The 20,368-nt window shown below is 41.0% G+C and overlaps 1 protein-coding gene across 2 annotated transcripts; it reads left to right on the forward strand.

Annotated features, from left to right (window-relative positions):
• Positions 1–5,084: 5,084 nt before the first annotated feature.
• Positions 5,085–17,443, forward strand: kpna6 (karyopherin alpha 6 (importin alpha 7)). Of its 2 annotated transcripts, none has more exons than XM_044335390.1 (14): positions 5,085–5,222; positions 7,633–7,766; positions 7,904–7,996; positions 9,480–9,579; positions 9,691–9,785; positions 10,312–10,443; positions 10,566–10,654; positions 10,774–10,873; positions 12,380–12,543; positions 12,639–12,717; positions 13,174–13,299; positions 14,827–14,954; positions 15,475–15,659; positions 15,981–17,443. In XM_044335390.1, exons 1-14 carry the CDS (start codon positions 5,219–5,221, stop codon positions 16,166–16,168), a joined length of 1,617 nt encoding a protein of 538 aa, XP_044191325.1. In that variant the 5' UTR covers positions 5,085–5,218; the 3' UTR covers positions 16,169–17,443. The 2 variants fall into 2 exon arrangements, with proteins under 2 accessions (XP_044191325.1, XP_044191324.1); XM_044335389.1 differs by lacking the exon at positions 5,085–5,222 and adding an exon at positions 6,125–6,254.
• Positions 17,444–20,368: the final 2,925 nt, after the last annotated feature.

A 20,368-nucleotide genomic window follows, 5' to 3' on the forward strand; every position in this document is an offset into this window, starting at 1 on the left:
AAGCAGATTGCCAGGTTCTGTTTTGGCCGTCCACCTAAACCCCATGTCTGAAAGTTGTGGAGGGAGGGGGTTTCAGAGACTGTTTGATGGTTTGCATGTTGTTTGAAGTACACTGTCACCTTTACATCAGTGGTTCTCAACCTTTTCAAGTCGCGACCCCCCTGAATAATCAGGTTGGTGTTCATGATATTTTCATGTCTGTTTACACCTATTCTGTTTGTATCAGTTCATTCAGTACATTTTCTTGTAATAATGGAGATTCTGTCTGTTCACTCAGACTTCCATTTAAAGGCTTGTTGCCTAATATCAATCAGTTCATTCTGTTTTTTCGGTTATGAAGCAGAGACATCATTCACTTACCCTCACACATTTTAGTGGGATGGCTGGGCCTGCTTATTTGAACAAAGCAACTGTATTCTTGGTTTTATGTTGGAGAGTGCCACATGAAGATCATCTTCAATTCTGATGAGCCATGATTTGTATTTGTTATTGATGAATGTCTGCATGGAAAATGTCTTTTCACATAAATATGTAAATCCAGTTTCTTTTTAAATGCTGTTACCTTGTCAGAAAGAACAAGGACGGTTGTGTTTGGGCCTTGGAGGGACATGTTTAGACAGTTCAGTTTATCAAAAATGCCTGACAAATATGCAAAGCTAGCAACCCACTTCAGGTCAGTCAGCAAGGGAAGAACCACAATCTGATAGGAAGATACGGACCTCTTCATGCAGTTCAAACAGTCAATACTTTCTCCAGAGAAAGCCATCTGACCTCTGTGTGAAACAGTAGTGATTCATGGTTCAATCCCATTTCAGAGCAGAGTGTTGCGAACAGTCCGGTTTGCACTGGTCAGAATATTATGAAGTTAATCATTTTAACCGCTGTTTGGAGAACACCAAGGAGTTCTGGCTCGAGGTTCTTGCTAGCTAGGCCATCTCTGTGGATAAGGCAGTGTGAAAATTTTACATTTGGAGCAGATTAGAAAATGCAAGCTTTTAGTTCCTTTCACACAGGGACACAGTTTTCACAGCGTAGTCCCTCTTTGTGCATTTTACTGTCCAGCTTGTTAAAAATGTTGCGACTTGTGCAAGTTCCCTCTAGTGACTTGCAAAACAACCTATCCTCATACATTTTTACCTTGAAGCTGTATCTCACAAATACAATCAGCTGTGCATCACCTGACACATCTGTCGATTTGTCCGTTTGCAGTGAAAATCTCTCACTTTTCTTAAAACTGTCCATGAGCTGGTTTTTCTATTGTTTGCCATGTCATGAATTCACCGCTCCATTGTGTCATTTAACAGCGGAATAGTCTGTGCTAGCTATTTTCTCACCATGCATAGCTCTTGTCATTGGAATGGCTGCTGGGCGGATGAGGCTCTCAGCAATAGTGTGGGGCTTTTTCAATTGAGCCACCAGATATGTCACTTCATATCAAGCTGGCAGGGCCTTAGCAGGGACTGTAGTGTACCCATCACCACTGTCTTTTGGCTCCGTAGTATTCCTTCCTTACCTCAAAAAAACTCTAAGGGTTTCTTGGTGTGAGAGGTGTGTTTTGTTTCCGAATGTCTCTTAAGTTTATCTGGTTTTAAGCTTTCGTGTGCAAGCGCTTCTGAACAAATAACACACTGTGGGTATTCCCTGTTGATTTTGGCTATGCACATAAATCTATATTGCAGAAAGTCAGGGTGACATTTCCAAAGCGTGTTGGGAGCTTGGGGCTCTGTTGGAACCGCCGGCATCTTGTGTTTCACAGTTGATGGTGCTGCTGTCAGACTTTCAGGTGACTCACCTGTTGGCCCGAGTCTTGAGTTGGAATACTTTTTTTGAGAAGCCATTGCGCCATAGTCATTCAATGTGATAGCTAGCAAAACTGGCTATAGCTGCTTGGTTAAGCACAATAATATGGCACAAAAGCACCAACATGAAAAAGTTTTTTTTGTGTGTGTCCAGTCAGGACTCATGTGCACGCGCACTTTGACTCTCACAAACACACTTAAATCTATTCTAAGGCAAATTATATCACAGGTACAGGCGATGTCAAACCTATCCCCCAGTCTAAAATATGTTATATGTCATGTTATGTTATGTTATGTTTTTGTTATTTTTTTCTCCACGACCATCTGGCAACCCCCAGAAATTATGAGAACCAGTGCTTTAGACGACCTGAGAGGTCTGACTGGATTAAGACAGATGGATCATCACACCAGGACAACCCAGACAGACACTTAGAGATAAATTGAGACCTACACAGTTCTACTCGTCTCAACTGAAAAGTGGTTGTCATATTTGCTCAATAACAATGTCATTTTTAGTCGGTGCCTTCAATCCCTGGTTACAGATTTGTCTCTCCGAGTGTTTTATCCTGCGAGGTGAATATTACACATTAGTATTCAAATGGTTCCCACAAATCTCCCGCTCACACGCAAAAAAATGATCGAATGATCCGCTAGAATATTCTAAAATTACCTACTCAGCATCTTACTTATCTGCTCCACCACCTGGTAGATGTCAGTAAGCGAGAGGGAGACAGAGAGACGGAGAGAGAGGGAGAGAGAGAGAGGAGGCCACAGTCGTCAGATAAAAAAGTAAGGAATGGACAGTGCTGAATGGATTTTCAACACTATATTATGAAGACATACAGTATATCCTCTCTTCCATTCACACCCCACATGCACTGTTACACTGCTCTCTCCACACACACTATCCTCCCCATGGCGTTATCTCTCTCACCCTTTATTACTCTCACACAAAGCGTTCAGCACAGAGCCTTGCAGATGTTCTCTCTCCCAGAGGCGGCCCGACAACATTCTCGCATTTCAGCAAACTAGCCTTATTATCATATTTGGTGTAATTGAATTAAGGAGCCATTTAAACTGGGTATATTTGCACAATCAAATAAGCACAATCAAAAACAAACTGCTTTTGACGCTTCATAATTGAGTTTTTGCTCTGCAAACATGCTCTTTGATGTTATTAGCCTCCTTATGTGGTACATATTATTTTTGTCTGTGTCACATTTTTTGTTGCTGTGGTTTCCACCTGCAGAGATCAGAGACCTGTGTGATGTTTCATCATGGATAGGCTGCCAGGAGCATGATGCAAAACAGGGCAGACATTTGCCTATGAAACCTCTCCGCTAGATAAAGAAGTCTCCTTACAAGTGAAAAGGATTTATGCCATCAGTCATTCGATCATTCAGCATACAGTACAGAGATGCGCAGATCTCTGAATAAAGCTCTTTTAATTCCTTCAAAATCTGGTCATAGAGAAGGCTCCTGCAGTAGAAATACAATTAACAAACACCGCATCTTCTTTTCAGACGAAACTAAAAACTCATTTTGATGAAATCGCACTTAATCAACACCTAGTTGTAGCTCTCACCATGCTGTAGCGGCGTTGTTAATTTGCTTGTTGAAAATGCAGTGCGGTTTCTCAGTATTGCTGACTCAACCTGGACGAGCAATGGCCACTAATGAGGTCGGCAGGAGAGGTCTTCCTGTTTGTTAATTTTGATCTTTTTTCTCTTTAAATTACAGCAGTTTAAATGTGGATGGGAAAAGTGGGTATTGATTGTAGTGTTTATTATAGCTTCATTATGAGCTAACAGTGAGCAGGAGACTACAGCAGAATGGATTGTTCCTTATATACTTCAGTTTAAAACCCTTCAGTTATGTGCCTTGCTTTGCTCTTATGATTCCATTACACAGGCAGTCTTTACTGTATGGCATTAACTAATGAATAGCCTTTGCTTCTCTGCAAAGTGTAGGCTGTTGTATGATGTGCTTCAGCAGGCCTAGAAATGAGAAAGGCAAAGAACTCACAAAGGAGGCCCTGTGAAATCGGACTCGATGAGCCCCAGCTACAGCCCTGCGGACTGGATCTGAGAGCATTTGAATGCTGCCTCCGTAGCACAAATTGGTCCTGTGTGTTTGTGTTATTTGATACCAGTGGAGAGCTGCTCTCCAGAAAGCAGTCTTTTGATTCATCTCTGTGCCAGCACACCTGCTGAAGGCTGTGAATTCTCAGCCCTCATGGCTTGGCTGAGTGAAGCTCGACCCAGAGCCTGTGGCTACTCTGCGAGAGCCTGGATCTATGAACAATATTTGTTCTTGTCTGCTAAGAAATTGTAATCATGGGAAAGTATCTCAGTTGTGCTACAGTTGACTTGACCTCCAACACCCTTTCTAATAGGGGAAAGAGTCAGCCTGACAGCAGTGCATGACCCGTTGCTGCCATTTTATTTGTACAACATTGCCCCCTAAAGTATTTTTCTGGTGTATCTCTTCAGGCCTCCTCAGGGGGCCCATGTCAGAGGACAATGCTGTATCACACTATAGTGCAGTAATTTACCACTACCTGCTCCCAGCAAATTGACCATGGATACCCCTCACCTGTATTATTGTGTCACGTTCAATTTGATAAAAACACTGGGGAGCCTTGACTGTGCACACACACACACACACACACACACAAAACCACACAAAACCACACAAACACACACCATTTCAAAGCCAGAGTGACACATGCAGATCCAAGACAGAGAGGTATCTGAACCATGCCAGAGGGTATGCAAAATGGGGACAGCATTGAGAAACAGTGACTTTTGGAAGAAGACTGCAACATGTAAACAAAAAGTCATGTGTCCTCTTGCCCTCCCCTAATAACTGGTATGGTACTTTATGGATAAACTGGGACAGTTCAGCTTTACCTGTTAAATGACACAATCCCAACCGTGGGACACTTTAGCCTTGGTGGCATTATTTTCAGGATCACTTATACTCATTCAGGCTTTTTGGTTATGAAATTTAAAAATGTACCTTTTAAACAAGACCAGGGTTATGACTAAATCAAAGGGGTTGAAGAAAAGTAACCTTCTTATCTTGGGCACATTATTTTCAGGTTTGTGCACAAAAATGGTTTGCCTGGTAAGAGGTTAACATGACTGACCAGTGTAACTTCTTGAGAATTAAATAAGTCCAGCCTTAAGTCGATTATTAACATATAGTTGGTCTTTTAGGTGTCTAACTGTGAGGCGAGTGTTTTGTGAAGCTGGTGCGGCCTCTGGTGGCAGGAAGTCGGCGTTATATTTTGACGTTTCCGTCTCCCGGCCGACATATTGCTTACAAGAGCAAATTCTGGAAAGCTAGAAGAGAGAAAGGATTTAAAATTGACTCATATCTACACGACGTGATACTCTCAAACCACATAGGACACAATGGGTAAGCTTGTTCCGTAAATCAAGAGTACAAATGTTACGTTCAGATCGTTAAAGGTTGTGCCATGTCGCCGGGAGTGATGGTTATGAAATCATGTCACTGTTTTTTAGCTCGTTAGCTCGTTAGCTGCTAGGTTGCTACTTAACTTTGCTGCGTAGCTTTAGTAGCGCTTTGTAAGTTGCTAATTCACTTGCGGCATATAAAACTGTGCAGTGTTATGACAATGTTTCATCTATTATCAGATGTCATACAAGGTGTAACTACTAACATAATTACAACCCGAGAAAACAACCAGCGCCATCTGTTAGCAAACTTAAGGAAACTAACGTTAGGCTAATAGCTAACTGTTAGCACCGCGCCGTGCCGTCTTTCTTATGATAGGTGGGGAGACACACACGTACAGCTCAAGTCTTAAGTTATTATCTATTATATCAAAATATTGGCTTTCTTGTTGGCAAATATAACGTTACATTCGCCTGTCACTCCGACTCCCGTTGTTCATTAACCTATAGTACGTAAGTGTTGATAGCGGTAATGTTAGCAAAGTTACCGCTATCAAGAGATTTCAAACGTCATGTAGCTGTTTGTTCGGTAGTATTTTGTGTGTGCGACAATTACAACTAGTAAGGGACTTTCAACAACTAAGAAAAGGTTTTAAGTCATCGCTGAGGAAGTGACACACGTGAATAGTCATATTTATTAGTCACTAATTTGGGTGCTAGCGCTAATGTTAGCTACGTTAGCTCTGTCAGTCAGCCCTTTCCTTCAAACGCGCAGAATTACATGTTAGGGATGACACCGTTATATTGAATTAATTGTTCTTATTTAGAGTAGTTTGACGATGAAGTGGGATTGATGAGCTATGGGATTACATTGAACATTTTGGACAGCTTGCTAGCACCAGTAAGCAATGTATTGACATGTCAGACCGCACATGTGACACTAGGAGTCCCCAAATTTTCCAGACTATTCGCGCACAGAGTCATGCTTGTTTTTTTTTTTCCTCAGCATTTGTAATTGACAATAACCCTACTGGTAAGTGATATATTTGAAACGACCAATGAAATAGGGGCAGGGGCAGTCTTTAATATTTAATCAAATAAATACCATCCTGCTTCATTGAGGTGTCCAATGGAAATATTGCACACAGAAATAAAGCTGGACCACAACCTTCTAGTCATTATATTTTAGTAAAGTAACAGGAGTCCTGTTCCTCCCTCAGGCTTAATTAGTTTTTTTAATATTGGAAAAGTGTCCTTACTTGAACCATCCTTGGTGTTTGATTTGTCACCAGAGCAGGTGGTTCTGCTTCACTTTATCAGGCTAAATTAAAGGGTTGGTTCTCCAAAATTGCACAAGAACTGATACTATGTAGCCATGCTAATAGTTTGTAGAGGTTTTGATATATCTGCTGCTGAGACAACGGAGGATTTGCATCCCTGTTGTTTCAGTGCAGTTGCAGAAATCTCAGTAGCAGCTAATTCAAAACATCAGAATCTAAAACTGCATCTATCTTTCCGGTGTGAGTCGGCAAACACTTGAACTCCTCCCCAGCATTCTGCTTTCTTTCCTCCAGTGTAATACCAATGTAGACGTGCTCTCAGCAGAGCTATTTCTGTGCTATACAGCCAGCAAATATTCAGTGCAGTTCATACACAGCAGCTAATATAACAAACACGCTACAGAAATGAGAGCATCCAGTCGCAACCTGTGCTCGTGTGACGTCCATGCCTGTGGCTTTACCATCTGGACACATTACACACATGCATAAGCTTTTTATGAGGCTGGTTGTGTTGATGTCCTCAAACCAAAGCATGACCTCAATTTGCGCCACTTGTTCCGATATTTAACCTCGGAAACCCCCGCTGTTACGATGGGGTGCTTTTGGCACAGAAGGTTGGCACCACTCTGCGCTGGTGGCAGGTTTCAATGTTGTCCCTACCTCTCTTTCTCTCGCTTGTTGCCCTGGGTGACTCAGGGATCTGCCCAGTGCCCTGTTCTGGTGGCATGACTGCACAAATGCTGAGAATGGGCAGTTTGTCCTGTGTGGGCACCAGTTTATGCTAACTCTGCGATTTAACTTCACTGAATAATTATGTTTGTTCTGCCCACCAGCTGACTAGTTGATGAATAGCTTAGCAGTGTGTGTTTGCATATGCGTGTGTGTGTATTTTTGGGCTGTGTTGTCCAGTCTCTATGAGCCTGTTTATTCAAGGCCTTTTTATATATAGACCTGTGTACATGCTGTTTCATCATCATGGCCTATTATTAGAGATGTCAGGGAGAACAAACACAAACTTTGTCTTTACACATGGTGTATTCTTTAAGTTCAATTCGGATGGTCCAAATTCTGCACCATTTTGTTTCCCACTTACTGCTTTATCGTAATGCTTACCTGTCTGTGGCCCATCAGAGCCGTCAGCCAGTCCGGCCAAGGATAACTACAGGATGAACCGCTACAAGAACAAAGCCTTGAACCCAGAAGAGATGAGGCGTAGAAGAGAGGAGGAGGGCATCCAACTCAGGAAACAGAAACGAGAACAACAGGTATTAAACTAAACCTTGTCCATTCCACTCATCAGGTCCTTTATCTCCCAGTTTGAGTTTATCAGTTTGTAGTCTATGTATAGTGGAAATACTCTGGCTTAACTGTGTCTCTGACTCTGACAATTCTGTAATCACAGCTTTTCAAGAGGAGGAACGTGGATGTTCTCAATGAAGAGGAAGCCATGTTCGAGAGTCCACTGGTGGACTCCCACCTCAGCTCTCCAGTAACAGTGAGTGTCTATTTTCCTAATGCCACTGACACAACGTAGACAAAGAGAGGCTTAAACAGGACCCACCGGAGGTTTATTTTACATTGCATTTCAGTTTTGTTATTTCCGCCAGGCGTAAGCCTGGAGGATATCATGCGTTTGGTTGTGTATGTGTGCGCGCATGTGTGTGTATCTCTCCGCAGCTAACCTCGCATACTACTGGACCCATCAGCTTAATTTACTTTGTGCACGTTCATGACTGTATGTTCAAGGACCTCTTGTGGTTGTGGTATTTCACAAATTTTGAGAAACCTATTTTATAATGCCATTCCTTATGAGCCTATTGTAAAACTTGGACTTTCATCTTTTCAGCAGTCCTCGCCATTTTATGATATGCGGTACAACATGGCAAAAGGCATGTTATGACCCAGCCCATTAGGGGGAAGGGAAGCAACATAAAACCAGATTTAGTGGGTAAAATTAAAATATTTATTGACAAGGACCTTAGATTGTTATAAAAAAATGCAAACGACAAAGAAAAAGGGCCTGTGAGTATTGTTCAAAATAAGTAACCAAATATAACCAAAAGAGAGCTCTTTAAAACAAAAGCTACAACTCTCTTTATCTAAAAGAAGCCAAAATGAAAATGAAACCTCACTGCCTAACTCTCACTTGACCAAAAACAGTCAAAACAGCACCCCTGCTACTAGTGTTTCCAACAAAGCAAATGCTCATCGTGTGAGTTATCAGTAATAACAAAACTATACCTGGCCCAGGCCTCAGGTAGTTAACTAGCACCTCATTCTAATTCACAAACAGATCTCTAACAGTCTTACACGGCAAACAACGAGAGGCACGGTGGTGAGCTGATCAGAGTCACCGCTGCGCCGACTGACAAGTTGGCCAATTATTTGTAGACTCAGTCCCCCAATAGCACCAACTGAATTGGTGCACTGGACTGGGTGCTGCTCCAATCAGGATCACCGAAGAGGCCAACCAGGGAGGAGCAGCCAAACCTTGGGACTGTTTGACAGGCACTAAAACACTAAAAAGGATTACAAACATATACACACAAGGCAGGGGTTGGCAGTGGCTGTAATAAGGCATTTCCAGCAATATGCTAGGCTAAAAACAAGGTTTATCTAGTCTGTTGCAGGTCACATTTTGGCCTTTGTCGTGGCTCAAAACTGACATCTATAGAAAAGCTTGGTCTTATCTTGACGCGGAGCATCTGCAGATTAATTCCATATCTGATATGTTATGAACTTTATGCTATAAAGTATGATGTCATGGCATGATACAAGATGAATGAATCCCTGGGGTTTGTTATCATCGCTGCCATCTTGACTGTAAGGGAGACACACCTTGCAGAGATCTGCTTTGTGCTGAGTGCACTCCTCTTGTTATTGTTTTCTAGCTTCTTTTCCAGCCTGTGGGTTGAGAACAGTGGAGTCTGTGCTGAGTAGATTAAATGCTCAGAGTGCTTGTGCATGTATTGTTGCAGGAAGGAGTCATTACCAGAGACATGGTTGAGATGCTTTTCTCAGAGGACCCAGAGCTTCAGCTCACCACAACACAAAAGTTCAGAAAACTACTTTCCAAAGGTACGTATTGCATCCTTATTATGACTCTACATAACAGTGGGTAACAGTCATGGGGGTCACCACAGTCCAAACAAAAATATTTACATACAGTATGACCTCTATTCCTTTCAGAGCCTAACCCACCAATTGATGAAGTTATAAACACGCCTGGAGTAGTGGAGAGGTTTGTGGAGTTCCTGAAGAAAAGTGTCAACTGCACACTACAGGTCAGTTCGTAAAAACACCCACTTACACAGTTAAAACATCTTCTGTGCACGGGATGTCTAAATGTAATAGATGTCTAGTGACAAATGCCAGTAAAATTTGTGTCTCACTGACAAGTCAAGAAATGTCACCTGACATGCTGGTTGCTAACCTTTTTAAACATTATCAGATGCATTCCTTTCAGTTATGCATAGCATATCGTGTTAGATTTTGTTGACGCAGGCCACCATACACTCTATCTGATGGTTAGTAAGTCAAAGCAATGCATAGCTTTGCATTAAACAGCTTCCTGATTGGCTGTCATTTTGCTGCTCTGCACAAAGCAGTCAGGTGTCAGCTGTCATCTCCAACGCCTGAACAGCTTACTAATGTAAAATGAATTGAAATGTGAATTCTTGTTTGTTGAGATGAGCCAATATTCCAATAAGAATCCCAAAGTTTCCTCATATTTAATTAAAAAACATTAAGGCTCCATGGTAGAAAATGTTTTAAGTGCTACTTTTTTCTATGACATTTGTGCCCCTGCAGTTTGAAGCCGCTTGGGCTCTGACCAACATAGCATCAGGCACATCCATGCAGACAAAGACAGTGATTGAGGCTGGAGCAGTGCCAATCTTCATAGAATTACTTAACTCGGACTTTGAGGATGTCCAAGAACAGGTAACACACACAGTTTGATTAGCATAACAATTTGTGTTTGTATTGACTGTTGTCTTGCATTGTTCCACTCATGTACCTCATGTCATTAGGTCAACAAAGTTTTGTATGTTTTCTCCCTGCAGGCGGTGTGGGCCTTGGGAAACATTGCGGGGGATAGTGCAGTGTGCAGGGACTATGTGCTGAACTGCAACATCCTTCCACCACTATTAATGTAAATCATTCTCTTTGTCTCTTAAGAGGAATTCCTTATTCAAGCTTCTAGCTGTTATACCTATGGCACATTTGTGATACATCTAATGCAACGAGTTCTGCTTTTCTTTGTCATTTCAGGCTTCTGACCAAATCCACTAGATTGACCATGACTAGGAATGCAGTGTGGGCTCTGTCTAATCTCTGTAGAGGAAAAAACCCTCCACCTGCTTTTGAAAAGGTTCCATTTCTCCCTATGAGTCAACATCAAAAACATTGTAATTTGAAAACAGACCCATTAGTTTTTCAAGGGTATTTCATATTTTGCTGTCCTTTTACAATCTGGGAAAGTGTTGTTGTCAAACCACAGTTCAGCCTGCAATTCACCCATTTATACCAGATCATTGTCACAAGTTAAAGGTACACCCCTCCCTTCATGCTCCTTCAGAAGCTCTGCCCCCTTCTCAATTCACAAACGCTCATTCCCAAGGCAAAGAGAAACATGGTGGAATCCATGGCGATGTGTCAGCTGTAGAGTCACTTCTGTTCCTTTCACACTTTATCATGAGCGGAATAAAAATTTAATCTCATGAGCACACCAGTCCAGTGCAGCCTCCTCACTTCTCACTCGACCTGCGTTCAGCGTCTCTGTCCACAGAAGCAGCTGTCAGTCAGCAGCAGCTCCTGGAGAACAAACTGCCTCCACCGGGCTGACTGACAGCAGAAATTTACTGAACCAAAATAGTTTGTATGTAGACTCCACAGGAAGAAATCAACAGTTTTTGTATTTATTGATTCATTGATACAGTTAATAAGTTCAAAACACATACACAGTGGGATATTTGTGTTATTTAAACAGCTGCCTGCTCAGATTAGGCTTACCTAAACGTGTCAGAAACAGACTCAGAGCGTAAAATAATACAGGGGGTCTCTGTGAGACTATCTTTGATTCAATGTGGATTGATAACATTTAATAAAATGGAAGCATATCTGTACCGTGAGAAAATGCTTTCTATTGAATTAGCCACGGCCTCTCTTTCCCACCTTTCAACGGGTGCTGGAGATGGAAGACTTTCATGTCCTCACACAGACAGCTGCTCTCATGACTTCCCCCTGTCCCCTGCACGAGCAAGAACGCCCCCTGCTGCTGATTGGCTGGAGTAGTGTTGTGTGACTCGCTCCGTGCCACTGTGTTTACAGAACGGTCAGCTAGCGGACCATGAGGAGATATTAACTGAATTTGACAAAAAGCATATTGGATTAGAATCACTGACTCTACCTTTTAATGGACATCGTCATTCATACAAAAACCCGATCTCTAACTGAAGTTCAGTAAATATTGTTGCTAAACCATAGAATTATACCAGACTAACATAAAAACATAACTGTTATGTAAAATCATGTTAACCCTGCAGACGTTTTGACTTGTCATGGTAGGAAAAGTACAGGTGTTATTAATAACATTAACGATGGCTTTGTTCTATTTAAGTGTCCCTGTAAGTCATGACATTGTGACAGTGAGCTAGCATGCAGGACCCTCACACTGAAGCAGCTAAACAGGAGACTGTGATCATAGATTTTAATTGTGCTTTGCTTACTGTGATAAAAAAATAGTGAAATACCCAGTATAGTCCCCCGACTGCTAATCTACTGCACAGTTTTGACTTGATGTTTCTCTGTGATTCATGGATATCGTTGAATTCAAACGGTTCTCATCATAATCAAGGGTTATGTCTGTGTTGTCTAGGTGTCACCATGTCTGCCAGTACTGTCCAGGCTTTTATTTAGCAGTGACCCAGACTTGCTGGCAGACGCCTGCTGGGCCCTGTCCTACCTCTCAGATGGCCCCAATGACAAGATCCAGGCTGTCATCGACTCTGGCGTCTGTAGGCGCCTCGTAGAACTACTCATGTAAGTCCAGACTTTAATCTGAGTTATCTGTGTCACAGTAAATCTGACTTGTAAAATACTTACTATTTTCTCTCTGTGAACCTCCCTGTCTGCAGGCACACAGACTATAAGGTTGCCTCCCCTGCCTTGAGAGCTGTAGGAAACATTGTCACTGGAGATGACATCCAGACGCAGGTGAGAGTATATTAAACTTAAATCTGTTTCAAGGGTCAGCCTGTGTCTGTCTCAGAGAAGAGACCCACAACGTAGCAAGACCAAAACTTTTAAAAACACATGAAATACTGTTGCATTAAGTGAATTATATTTTATTGCAATCCACATGGAGAAGCAGTTTATCCTGTAGAAACTCTGCAACTTCATTTACAGTCTCTTAAGAGTAGGTTGACGAGTTAATCAACACTCGCCATGTTGATCACAATAAAGGAATATTTCACCAGTACAACAGTGTGACCCTTTGATGTGTCCAATAGTTTTTGGAGTTGTAGTGCAGAAGTATAAGCTACATTGGGCTGTGGCTGCACAGTGATATTTGTTAGTAAGATTAAATCATTGTTGGCTTTAGCATGCTCTTTCATGAACCCTGTTATAAACTGCTTGTAAGGTTCTTATCCACTGCGTTGCTGTGTGTAGGTGGTGTTGAACTGCTCGGCCCTGCCCTGTCTGCTGCACCTTCTCAGCAGCGCTAAAGAGTCTATTCGCAAAGAGGCGTGCTGGACCATCTCAAACATCACAGCAGGAAACCGAGCACAGATACAGGTGACACACACACACACACAAAGCTCATCACTGAAACGTGAACAATCAGCAACAACCCAATTTTCTCATGGGAAATGAATAGATTGATTTGAGTTGCAAGCAGGGACGTCCTGATCCTAAAACTGAGTTCAATATGTTTGTCTTTATTCTGTCCTGCATAATACAGATATACAGTTGACATTTATCTGACAGTTGACCAGAACTATTGTAAACATCCATCACAATTTACAAACAACTTCCTAGTTACACGCTGACCCACCATATTCGCCATATTTGTGCACAATCAACCTGTGAAATGAGAGATTATTAGCGACATTAGAAGTGGCCTCTCTTGCTTCTAGTAAATAAACAAACTGAGCTTTTCACAGAGTGTTAAGTAACATCACTTTGTTCATGACATTTATTCTCTATTATTATATCAGAGAAGATATAAATGTTTGTTTGGCATGATCTTATAGCTAATTCTTTATGCATGTGGTACCCCAGTAAGTCTCAGTAATCCTCTCTAGCCTTGGCAGCAGAAACTATGTCACTTAAAGGTGCTATATTGTTTTGTAGTAATGACATCAATGTTAAAAGTAATTCATTAGTTCATTAGTTTGCTCTTTGACAAGAACTCAAATATTAGCAATGATTTCTATAATAACCCACTTAAATGTAAATATATTCTGTATCTTTTTCCCTCTGAATGATCCTTCTTTGCTTGTTGAAAAAAACTCTATTTTGCTCTTGTGTATCAGTGTTTTCATCTCATTTTAAATCCTCTAATATGAATCTGTGCTGCATGTGGTGACTCTGTAATACAAATTCTGCCCCCTAAATGTTTTTAATGGCCAAATGTAATTGAAACCTATTTAATACAAGGGCTAGCACTAAATAGAAATATATTGAAGTGAACAGAGCTCCCCATGCACAGCCAGTATTTTCAATCAGGTGCTGGTCGGTCGCAGGAACATCTTAGGTGAAAATCAAAATTAACTAGCACACTCTGAAATGACTTTACTGTGACTCTATTAGGAGATAACATTGCATTTCGCCTGTAGCTTCTTCAGAAATATATGTAAATTATGAATGTTTTCTAATGCCATTAAGGAGTTGTTAACATTGGTAGTGTTTGCAAACGCTGCAGTAAAATTGGCTGAAAGTTTGTTATGATCAGCTGAGAAACACAAAACATGATCGTTTTTCATCTAACCAACTGTTTACTTATGTATGTAATTATACTTGATATAAAATATAGATTTGATTATTCCAAATATTTCTAGTATCTATAATAAAGACCATATTGATCATGTTTTTTGAGATAGACACGTAAAGACTGAAAGGTCCATCTATCCATCCCATCATGGGATGTGGTAGCTGAGATAAGGTAAAGTTTATCCCTTTCTTTTTTCTTTTTTTTTTTTTACCACTACAGCCCCAGTCAAAGATTAGGTTTTGTGAAGCTTACTGAAGTAAATATGTCATAACTATTGCAGCTGATTCATGAGACGTACCCCTGATCTCCTATCTTATCCTGCTCCACAGACCGTCATCGATGCCAACATCTTCCCAGTGCTGATCGACATTCTGCAGAAAGCTGAGTTCAGGACCAGGAAAGAGGCAGCCTGGGCCATCACCAACGCCACCTCTGGAGGAACACCAGAACAGATCAGGTCAGACTCACAATAAAGAAACTACTGTATTCAGAATGATTGGGACAATAAGTTAATGTCAGCACCAGGTGTTTTGGGCCAACTAAATGTAGGTGAAGGCATTTGATGATCAAGCTTTTAGTGATGACTTAAAACAATCAACAACTTGATCTTCACATGTTTTACCTATGTTTTTGCAACGTGTTCACAGTTTACATCCTTTGCCCACACTGACAGATTGAAAAACGTTTGGCTTCTCGGAAATAATAATTAAAAAAAAAAAAAAAATTAAGCTCCCCATGGAAAAATTTGGTGATGAAGAAGTGTAAATGAGGGCAATATTATGCACACACAGGTGCCATGGTGCTGAGAAATTCAGGTGATAATGAGAAAGAGCCGTGAAGAATTATCTGAAATGAAGTGAATTAATTAGATAAATGAAAGAGTTACAACGCTGCAATGAAACTTAATCATCTCAACTGAGTGTGTCGTTAAACCAGTCCAGTCTTTACAGGCCTGTGTTGTGTGTGTTGTTGTGTAGGTATCTGGTCAACCTGGGTTGCATTAAGCCCCTGTGCGACCTGCTGACGGTGATGGACTCCAAGATTGTTCAGGTGGCTCTCAACGGGCTGGAAAACATCCTGAGGCTGGGCGAGCAGGAAGCCAAGCAGGAGAACAACGGCACTGGAGTCAACCCTTACTGCAGCCTCATCGAAGAAGCTTATGGTACTGTGCAGGAAATACACACACACACACACACACACACATCTATACATAGAAAATAAAGCATATATGATTTGGTTTTAAAAAGGTAAAATTGGAAATGGAACTGATGATGCTCGATATTCAATCTTACAAAGAGCCCTAAGACCTAAAGGTGTCTACTGAAACAAAAAAAATGTAATTGAAACAATGGATAAGTGACACATGGGATGCATTATTGGTGTTTTTTATATAATATAAAAGTACAACACTTTAAATATAGACCAAAGTGACTGGCCTATATCTGATTATTATTAAGCTGATGTGTTTTGTTTTCCTGTCCAGGTCTTGACAAGATAGAGTTCCTCCAGAGTCACGATAACCAGGAGATCTACCAGAAGGCCTTCGACCTAATCGAGCACTACTTCGGGGTGGAGGACGAGGATAGCAGTCTAGCCCCTCAGGTGGACCAGGCCAACCAGCAGTTCCTTTTCCCCCAGCAGGAGGCCCCCATGGAGGGCTTCCAGCTATAAGGCTGCATCCCCTCTCCTCTAAAATACACCCATTTACCCTCTCCATACCTGTCCATCTCATGGAGGGCCCCTAGATGCCCGTGTCATACCTCCACACCCTCTTCCCTATTACTCATCCGCCACTGTCCCGCCCCTCCCCCCTTTACCACCACCACAACAAACACCCCCCCACCTACCCCCCCACAACCCCACCCTTTGGAGGAAAACTAAAACTGCTAAAACTGTGTCCCGCTCTCCAGCATAAAACGCCCCTGTTCTCCTCAACCAGTGGACTGACTTCTTTGCAGGGCAGACTCATGTGTCAGCTGGCGAAAAAAAAAAAAAGAAAAAGAGGAGCAGCGCACAAGTCCATCACACTTAGAAGAGGAAGTAATCACCTCATAGCCCAAAGTGAGAGTCTGCCCTGGCTTTAAACGCACACACAGACATCTTCCTGCCATTTGCGAGTTCTAAGGTTCCCTCATTGGCAGTAACGATGGTTTGTTGGTTAACATATTTATATACACTTTCATTTCTTTTCCAATGGGACATTCCTACTTTCAGGATTACCCATGCATCCCCATGCAAAGCCCACAAACTGGGGTGCATGAGGTGAAATATGCCCAACTCTTGATGTCAGTCTGACTTAGTGCAATTTAACAAAATTACTTGTAACATTTTCCCTTTTTTTTAGTTACTTTTCCCAAAACCCTTATTTATCTGCTCCCTTTTTTAGTGCTTGTGATTATTATTATTTTTTCTTTTTCTTCTATGGAAAGCACTTAGTTTGCTGCCAAGAGGCTCCCTGATCATCTGGCTTAGGGCTGGTCTCTGCATATCTGCTGAAAAAAAAAAGTAGCCTCTGTACAGGGGGTTCAGAGGCGACACTATCCACTGGTGGAGTTTCTGTCAGACACACAAATGTCCACTCGCTGTCAAGGGCTTTCTGCTGCCCCGAGTCTGATGCCCAAGCTAAGAAGTGTGATTTCTTTTTTTTTTCAACTTTTTTTTTTTTTTTTTAAGTGGGACAAATTTGGGGGATTAGGGTTTGAGGTGGGAAGAAGTGTAAAAATTGAGCAAACAGAATAATCTACATTTAGGAAGGGCTCCGAAATGGGATATTGGAAAAGGGATTGGGTTATTAGAGGATATAATAAAAGATCTAAAAAAAAAAAAATTTAAAAAAAAGAAAAATTCCAGGTTTTTGAGGGTGGTATAGTTAGAGATCCAATGTTCGTCGTGTGCTGTGTTATTAATAACAATACATTTGAATTATGAAGTGATCTAACTATTAAACAAGGCATAGCTGGGGATAGAGGGGAGGAAAAGAGCCGACAGCAGCAGCAAACCAAACTCATTTTTTTATATGAAACTGAATTATAGGGATTACAGATGTTTAAAGTGGGGCGAAACGCCACTTCTGGTACAGACATGGCGAGGAAATTACATAAGACACAATGTTTCTAGTTATAATTTCCTGATACCATTGACGCCCTGTGTAAACAGGTTGCTGCTGTTCAGCGAGGCCCTCTGCTCCCTCTTCTTCCCCAGTTATATGTGGTAGGGTTTTTGCATGGTGTTATATTACCCTGCCTACTGTCACTGAATATCCCTGGCCAAACAGACAGTTGGCACAGAGAGATAGAGAACAGTGTTGAAGACACACTGTGAGACGTCGCTGTACGGGCTAGAAATTGGGCCATAGCGTATTGGTTTGGTGGTGTTAACAGTGATAGTGTAGTGACGGTGGTGGTGTTTTGTATAGTGGTAGAGTTGATAGAATTTATGGCATTCAATATCACAATAGATTTGAGAAATGGGAATGACAACCGGTATGATTTTTGCATGGTTCCATTGTGATATATAGGTATTAATGTATATAGCCGATCCTCTGCCTGACTAGGAAAGTCTACGCCGCTTCTTTCTCCCCTCATGGGTCTAACAACATCCAGAGTTTGGCTAGGGATATAACTCATACAAGTGACAAGCCTAACTGCAACAGAAATTCAAGTATATAGATACTTGAATTTTATATATCTGCATTTATATATACATATATATTTGCGCACACTTCATGCACACTTGCATACAACACCAGCAGACACTGAAACACACACCTCACACAGATGAGTGGCTAGTGGCAAAGAAAATAATTTCCATAGTTGTTGGTTTTTTTTTTTTTTTTTTTTTTTTCTTTTCCCAAAAGTTTGAGAATTGCCAATTTGGCTTTTTTTTTTTTGTTTTTTTTGTTTTGCTTTCAGTGCGCGTAGTATATTTTCTTTATTTATGAAAAACGCTGCCCTTGGTTGTGTTTTAAATTGAGACTGTTTTCTGTTTTAATTGAGAAAATGAAAAGATAATTTTCCTTGAATTCAAAAGCGTTTCGGTGCACACACACAGAGGTCTCATGGAAACTTTTTTTTGTTGTTTCTAGCCACATGACTTATGATGGTTTATATTAACCCTGTAAACCCTGACCTCAGATCAGCTCCGCCTCTTGACAGAAGCTGATCTCGAGTCAGCGTTTAGGCGTTGTGGATGAGCAGAACTGTGGTCCGTGTGATGTTTGACTGACAGGCACTGTGTGAGAAAGAGGTTGATTGACTCTATGACTATGTCCCTATCAGAGTCCGGGAGCCCCTGTTCTGTGGATTACTAAACTAGACCTAACATTATATCAGAACTGTCAGCACAATTCTGTTACTTCTGTTTTTGACCAAGAATATTTTTCTTTGATTTGGTAGATCATCTTTTTTGGATACACATACTCTTCTTTTTCTGTTATGTTACACACAACCGTTAAAGCATTAATTAACAGGCGAACATACGTATATAAGAGATGCTGTTTTATTTCTGCCACATGACTTGATAATGATATCCACAGAACACGTGTGCTCCTTGTAGACGTTAAGAGGTCAAATCATGAATAATTGAGCATCAAGAACTTAACCTCTACATGACAGATGTGTAGAGCAGCATTTATAAACTGACTGGTCTTCGATTTCACGGCCAGTTCTGCGCTTGGCCAACAAATAATGCCAGAATTGCAATGTTTAAAAAGAAAAAAAGAAAAAAAAAAAATCAGTGCATCAACCAGGAAAAAAATATTTATATTTCTGAAAAATGAAAATGCACTCCTATTCACAAAAGTGCCAATCCGACCAACAAAGACTGGAGGTTCTTATGTATCTGTCTTTGACTTATAGATTTGTTTTTTTTTTTCTTTATATCTTTTATTTACTTGAATGTGCACACATTTTGTGCAAAACATTGCTGCTCTATTTTCCTTATCTTTAAAGTTACATTATTTGCCATTGCTTCTTTGGAAAAGTGGCATTCTTTACTGTGGGCACCTACATAAGGAATTGAATTAAGGAAGTGTAATTGTCTGGGGGGGAGGGGGACTTTATTAACTGCATAAAACTGGTCTTTCCAGCGACTTGTTATCCATTGGTGTGATGGTCCCCACTCTTACAGTCTTCTAAACTTTAATGGTTTTCACTGTGCATAGCTAAGCTGCAAATGTTTTGGAATCAAGGAATTGATTCCATGCTGTGGAAACAGAGTATAATATTAGCATTTTCTTGAGGTGTCGGCCTGCAGCCAGTCCCTCTCTGTGCAAAAAGAAACTGCGCTGATAGAGATGTTGTAGTAAACGTGGCACATGATGCAAATTGTGGAAACTGAAGCGACTATCATAGCAGACAATTTCACGTACTAACCTTACTGTCAAAGTTAGTTTACCAAAGTTTTGTCATCTTGAAGGCAGATTGAAATGATTGAGTTCATGTTTTGTTTTCAATAGTTTGATGTAATTGGCTTGTGTTGACCTAGTCCGTATGACTGAGAGCTTGCTTCAGTCCATTTAAACTTGCTTCTTTTCATTAGAAGCTACAATAGCTCAGTCCCTCTCTTCTCAGTTTTTCTTTTCTCTCAAGTTCAAGTACTGTTTGGGGACTTAGAAAACCTGCAGAACAATCCAGAAGACTGCAATAAATATTGTCCAAAAATCAGGCACCCCGGAGGCAAAGATCCACCTATAAACTGCTCTCACAGGTGACGCTCCTTCCACCGGGCGGAGCTAACAGAGGCACCTACTTGACACTTTTCTAAGATAAAAAAAATCTGGGATTCAGAAATTGTGCAGTGATTTACATTAAAAAGTATTATAAGTTAAACTATATGTATGTTCTGATACATTGACAGGGATTCAGATGCAAT

The sequence above is a fragment of the Thunnus albacares genome, chromosome 19 (genome assembly GCF_914725855.1).
Source record: "Thunnus albacares chromosome 19, fThuAlb1.1, whole genome shotgun sequence".
Lineage (NCBI taxonomy): Eukaryota > Metazoa > Chordata > Actinopteri > Scombriformes > Scombridae > Thunnus > Thunnus albacares.

Bases quoted from the DNA above. Each gene is read 5' to 3' on its own strand.
- kpna6 (XM_044335389.1), top strand. From the start codon at position 6,140: ATGTCAGACCGCACATGTGACACTAGGAGTCCCCAAATTTTCCAGACT. The intron at 7,997-9,479 runs GTGAGTGTCTAT...GTATTGTTGCAG, and splicing joins ACCTCAGCTCTCCAGTAACA to GAAGGAGTCATTACCAGAGA. The intron at 12,544-12,638 runs GTAAGTCCAGAC...CCCTGTCTGCAG, and splicing joins CGCCTCGTAGAACTACTCAT to GCACACAGACTATAAGGTTG.